General features: G+C 49.0%; 1 protein-coding gene across 5 annotated transcripts in view; it reads left to right on the plus strand.

Moving 5' to 3' along the window:
- The window catches only part of CDK11B (cyclin-dependent kinase 11B), a 49037-nt gene that overhangs the window by 21791 nt on the left and 22390 nt on the right, over positions 1 to 4856 (plus strand). For 2 of the 5 annotated variants that reach the window (XM_011987237.1, XM_011987238.1), the window contains exons 1-2: positions 1124 to 1295; positions 2706 to 2829. Coding sequence is in view for 2 of the 5 variants with exons in the window: in XM_011987234.1 (XP_011842624.1) it covers positions 2940 to 2948 (9 nt within the window). In the remaining 3 variants the exon portion in view is untranslated. Of the gene's footprint in view, positions 1 to 141; positions 1296 to 2705; positions 2949 to 4856 lie in introns of those variants that run through there. The other 3 variants (XM_011987233.1, XM_011987234.1, XM_011987235.1) reach the window with 3 other exon arrangements.

Raw genomic sequence — 4856 nt, forward strand, 5'->3', positions numbered from 1 at the left:
AAAAAAAAAAAAAAAAAAAAAAAGAGCTTGGGTACCCAAAACAAGCAGCATTTCATTCTGGAATGAAAAAAATTCCAATACCCATCGCCCTTTTTGTGCCCTTGTCAATTTCTTGTCACATTTTACAGTTTCCCATTTCAGGCCCAGTAAATGCGGATGTTTATGTCTCTTTCCTGAGATTCAGATGTCTAAAGCAGTTTTCTGTGACTTTTCAAGTCAAGAGGATAACCTAACATACGGAAAGGGAATTAATTACTCGTTTTATCCTCTTCTGGAATGTTCGGAATCCATGGGTTTGGGGTGGGGCCTCGGGAGTTGGGGAAGCACCATACCCAGTGAGTTTGCACAAGCACTTTGAGGACCCACTGCCAGTGTCAGCTTTAAAATCACACTGTAAAAGCCGGGGTGCGGTGGCTCACGCCTGTAATCCCAGCACTTTAGGAGGCCGAGGCAGGCAGATTACTTGAGGTCAGGAGTTCGAGACCAGCTTGGCCAATGTGGCGAAATCCCGACTCTACCAAAAATAGAAAAATTAGCCGGGCGTGGTGGCGGGCGCCTGTGGATCCAGCTACTCGGGAGAATCCCTTGAAGCCGGGAGGAGGCTGCAGTGAGCCGAGTCTACGCCACTGCACCCCAGCCTGCGTGGCACAGCGAGACTTCGACCCACAAGTAAATACATAAATAAATAAAATCACATCGTAAGAGCTCTCCCTGCCCTGTTTTTGGGTAAGGTTCAGAGTTAAACTCCGAGATAGGCCTTTACAAGACGCACAGACCTGAGGCGCCTCAGGAGGTAACTCGCAGGTAAATGGAGCGCGCTCCACCCACCCGCCACTAGGGGTCCCAGCGGTCAAGGGAATGGAATACGGGCGTCCAGCGCGAAGGCTCTCCGATCGCAAGGCGCGGGCTTCGCTACCGGGAAAGTCCCGGTCGGATTCCGGAAGCCGGCCACGCGTTCCGCGCAGGCGCAAGCTGCTCCCAAAGTAGGAGTCGCTCCGCTCGGCGCCCCGATGCTTGCGTCATCAGCCCGCGCCGAAGTCGGAAGTGCAGCTCACGGCGCTGTTTCTTCCGGAGTCCTGGATCTGAGCAAGCGCTGTCTTAAGCGTCATCATCCCGCGCAGGCACAGGAAGTGCCACACAGAGGGAACCCCTGTCGTTGTCTCGAATTCTGGGCCGGAGGCCGGCTATTGTGTCATGATTACGCGCCAATACAGGAAGTGACGATACTCCTGGCGCGCGCCGGTAGCTGTTTCTTCTCTGGCTCCGGGACCGGCGGCAGCGGCGGCGGCGTAGGGGTGAGTTCCGATTGGGCGGACCAGGTGTGGGAGCGCGGCGAGAACTGCGCACCGAGGTCTTTCTTCCGAGCAGGCCTCGGAGCGGGGCGGACCTGGGCCCGGGGGCGAGAGATACCCTGGCTTCCGCGGACAGTCTCATCCCGCACCGAACTTCGGGTGGTGGAGGCGGCGGGCCCAAACGCTCTCTGGAGCCAACGTCTGCCAGGCTGAACCTCAAGTGTGCGTGACTGCACCCAAGGAGATAGCCCACTGCCCGGGTCAGGTGGCCTTGTTCGCGAGCACATCTCGGAGCGTCTCCCCGGTCTCAAGGTGCAGCTGCCCAGTGTGCTAGTGGCTTCACGTAGTCCATGTGGTCCTTCTAGCAGATTCTGACAGTAAAAGCAGTGTTTGATGAGTGGCAGGTCATGAGTTAAGAGCCTTTAAACGGACAATCTTTAATCCGCGATCGATACTGTCACGTAGGTCGTGTTATTCTGGTTGTACAGAAGACTAAACTGAGGTGAATTACGTTACCTAAGACCATACAAGAATGACAGAAACGAGATTTGATTTCAAGCGGTCGTTTTTCAGAACGCTTTTCTGTCGCCCATGCTACAGTGCAGTGACTGTTCACAAGCGCACTTCAGCCTGGAACTCCTGGGCTCAATCGGTCCTCCGATCTCAAGCTTGCAGAGTACCTAGAACTACAGGCCCTCGGGCGCTTGCCACCTTGCCCCTGGCTTACAACTTATCCTTCTTTTTTCTTCCTTTTTTTTTTTTTTTTAGACAGGGTCTTGTGCAGTGACGGGGCCTTGGCTCACTGGAACCTCCGCCTTTCGGATTCAAGCGATTCTTCTGCCTCAGCCTCCTGAATAGCTGGGATTACAGGCACCTGCCACCACGCCCAGCTAAGTTTTGTATTTTTAGTAGAGACAGGGGTTTTGCCGTGTTGGCCAGGCTGGTCTTGAACTCCTGACTTTGTGATCCACCTGCCTCAGCCTACAACTTTTTTTTTTTTTTTTTTAACCAAGTCTTACTTTGTCATCCAGGCTGGAGTGCAGTGGCGCAGTCTTGGCTCACCGCAGCCTTGACCTCTCTGATTCGAGTGATCCTCCTGCTTCTGCTCCCTAAGTAACAGAATACAGGCACGCGCCACCACACTCGACTAATTTTTGTGTTTTCTGTAGAGACGAGGTTTTGCCATGTTGCGCAGGCTGGTCTTGAACTCCTGAGCTCAAGTGATCCATCCGCCTTGACCTCCCAAAGTGCTAGGGTTACTGTCTTGAGCCACTGCGCCAGGCCACAACTTCTTATTCTTAATGAGGATTTATTCTGAATGCCCAAAAGTGACTAGGTTCAAGTGTTCAGAAACAACAGAGCACCATAGCTTGCTGTGTCCTGATGTAGGCTGAATTATTTTTCTTTTTGCAGTGTTTTAACTCAAATGGGTGATGAAAAGGACTCTTGGAAAGTGAAAACTTTAGATGAAATTCTTCAGGAAAAGAAACGAAGGAAGGAACAAGAGGAGAAAGCAGAGATAAAACGCTTAAAAAATGTAAGCCATATTTTTTAAGTAAGTGGTTTTCTTAAAGGAGATTTAATTTCTTTGCCCTCATTTTTCCATTAGAACAACGCTTCTTCGGTGAAGTTCTTTTGTACTTCCAAATGTCACAGGTGAGCCCAAAATCTATTACAAAAATTAACAAAAACATTTAAATATTCAGTTGACATTAAAGGCGGATTTAACACACTAAAGCTGTATCTAGATTGAGCATACATGGAGAATAAAATATTTTGAATGTTAAGTCATTAGCAAAACTGGACTAATTTTTCTCATTTCATCATTAGTACATTCATAATACTATCTCTAAGTATTTTTAATATAGTGGGAACTTGCCTTGAAATTAATATAAATATTTTACATCTTTCTTGGTTTGCATAGTAACGTACTCGGTAAACCTTTTCAGGAATTTGGTAAGAGGCATTGGCAAAGTACCTCTTTTGCTGAGATTTGTAGCATCATTTGAGATGTTTGTGAGTACAGGCATACCTTGTTGTGTTAGACTTCACTTTATCGTGCTTCACAGATTTTGTAATTTTTCCAAGTTAAAGGTGTGTAGCAAACTCTGCATTGCGTGTTTTTGCAATAGCATGTGCTCACTATGTTAGAGTTTTTAAATTTTTTTTTTTTTTTGAGACGGAGTCTTGCTCTGTCGCCCAGGGTGGAGTGCGGTGGCGCAATCTCGGCTCACTGCAAGCTCCGCCTCCCGGGTTCACGCCGTTCTCCTGCCTCAGCCTCCAGAGTAGCTGGGACTACAGACACCCGCCAAATTTTTTGTATTTTTAGTAGATACGGGGTTTCTCTGTGGTCTCAATCTCCTGACCTTGTGATCCGCCTGCCCCTGCCACCCAAAGTGCTGGGATTACAGGCATGAGCCACCATGCCCGGCCGAGTTTTCTTATTTATTTATTTATTTTGAGATGGAGTCTCGCTGTGTTGCCCAGGCTGGAGTGCAGTGGCGCGATCTCGGCTCACTGCAAGCTCCACCTCCTGGGTTCATGCCATTCTCCTGCCTCAGCCTCCTGAGTAGCTGGGACTACAGGCGCCCACCAATATATCCAGCTGATTTTTTGTATTTTTTACTAGAGATGGGGTCTCACCGTGTTAGCCAGGATGGTCTCAATCTCCTGACCTTGTGATCCGCCTGCCTCGGCCTCCCAAAGTGCTGGGATTATAGGCTTGAGCCATCACACCCAGCGTTTTTTGTTTTTTTTTTCCTGAGACAAGTCTTGCTCCATTGCCCAGGCTGGAGTGCAGTGGTGTGATCTCGGCTCATTGCCACCTCCGCCTCCTGGGTTCAAACGATTCTCCTGTCTCAGCCTCCCAAGTAGTTGGGACTACAGGTGCCTGCCACCATGCTCGACTAATTTTTGTGTTTTTAGTAGAGTTGGGCTTTCACTTTGTTGATCAGGCTGGTCTCGAACTCCTGACCTCAGGTTATCCACCTGCCTCAGAGTCCCAAAGTGCTGGGATTACAGGCGTGAGCCACCATGCCCGGCCTAAACCAAACTTTTATATGCACTGGGAAACCAAAAATTTGTGCGACTCACTTTATTGTGGTGGTCTGGAGCCAAACCCAGAATATCTCCAAGGTATGCCTCTACTATATGAGGTATCACAAAGTATTTGGTTTGTAGGATACGTCTTAAGACTCATTTTTGGCTCATATAAGCAACTAACATACTTGGCATAGAGTCTAATGTCTCTTGTCATATATGCTATTTTTTAATTTCTCAGGTTTCAGAGTACAGAGAGTTGTAATTTTTTTGTTTGTTTGTTTTGTTTTGTTTTTTGAGACGGAGTCTCGCTCTGTCGCCCAGGCTGGAGTGCAGTGGCCGGATCTCTGCTCACTGCAAGCTCCGCCTCCGGGGTTTATGCCATTCTCCTGCCTCAGCCTCCCAAGTAGCTGGGACTACAGACGCCCGCCGCCTCGCCCGGCTAGTTTTTTGTATTTTTTAGTAGAGACGGGGTTTCACCGTGTTAGCCAGGATGGTCTCAATCTCCTGACCTCGTGATCCACC

Source organism: Mandrillus leucophaeus, unplaced genomic scaffold, assembly GCF_000951045.1.
Source record: "Mandrillus leucophaeus isolate KB7577 unplaced genomic scaffold, Mleu.le_1.0 Scaffold305, whole genome shotgun sequence".
NCBI lineage: Eukaryota > Metazoa > Chordata > Mammalia > Primates > Cercopithecidae > Mandrillus > Mandrillus leucophaeus.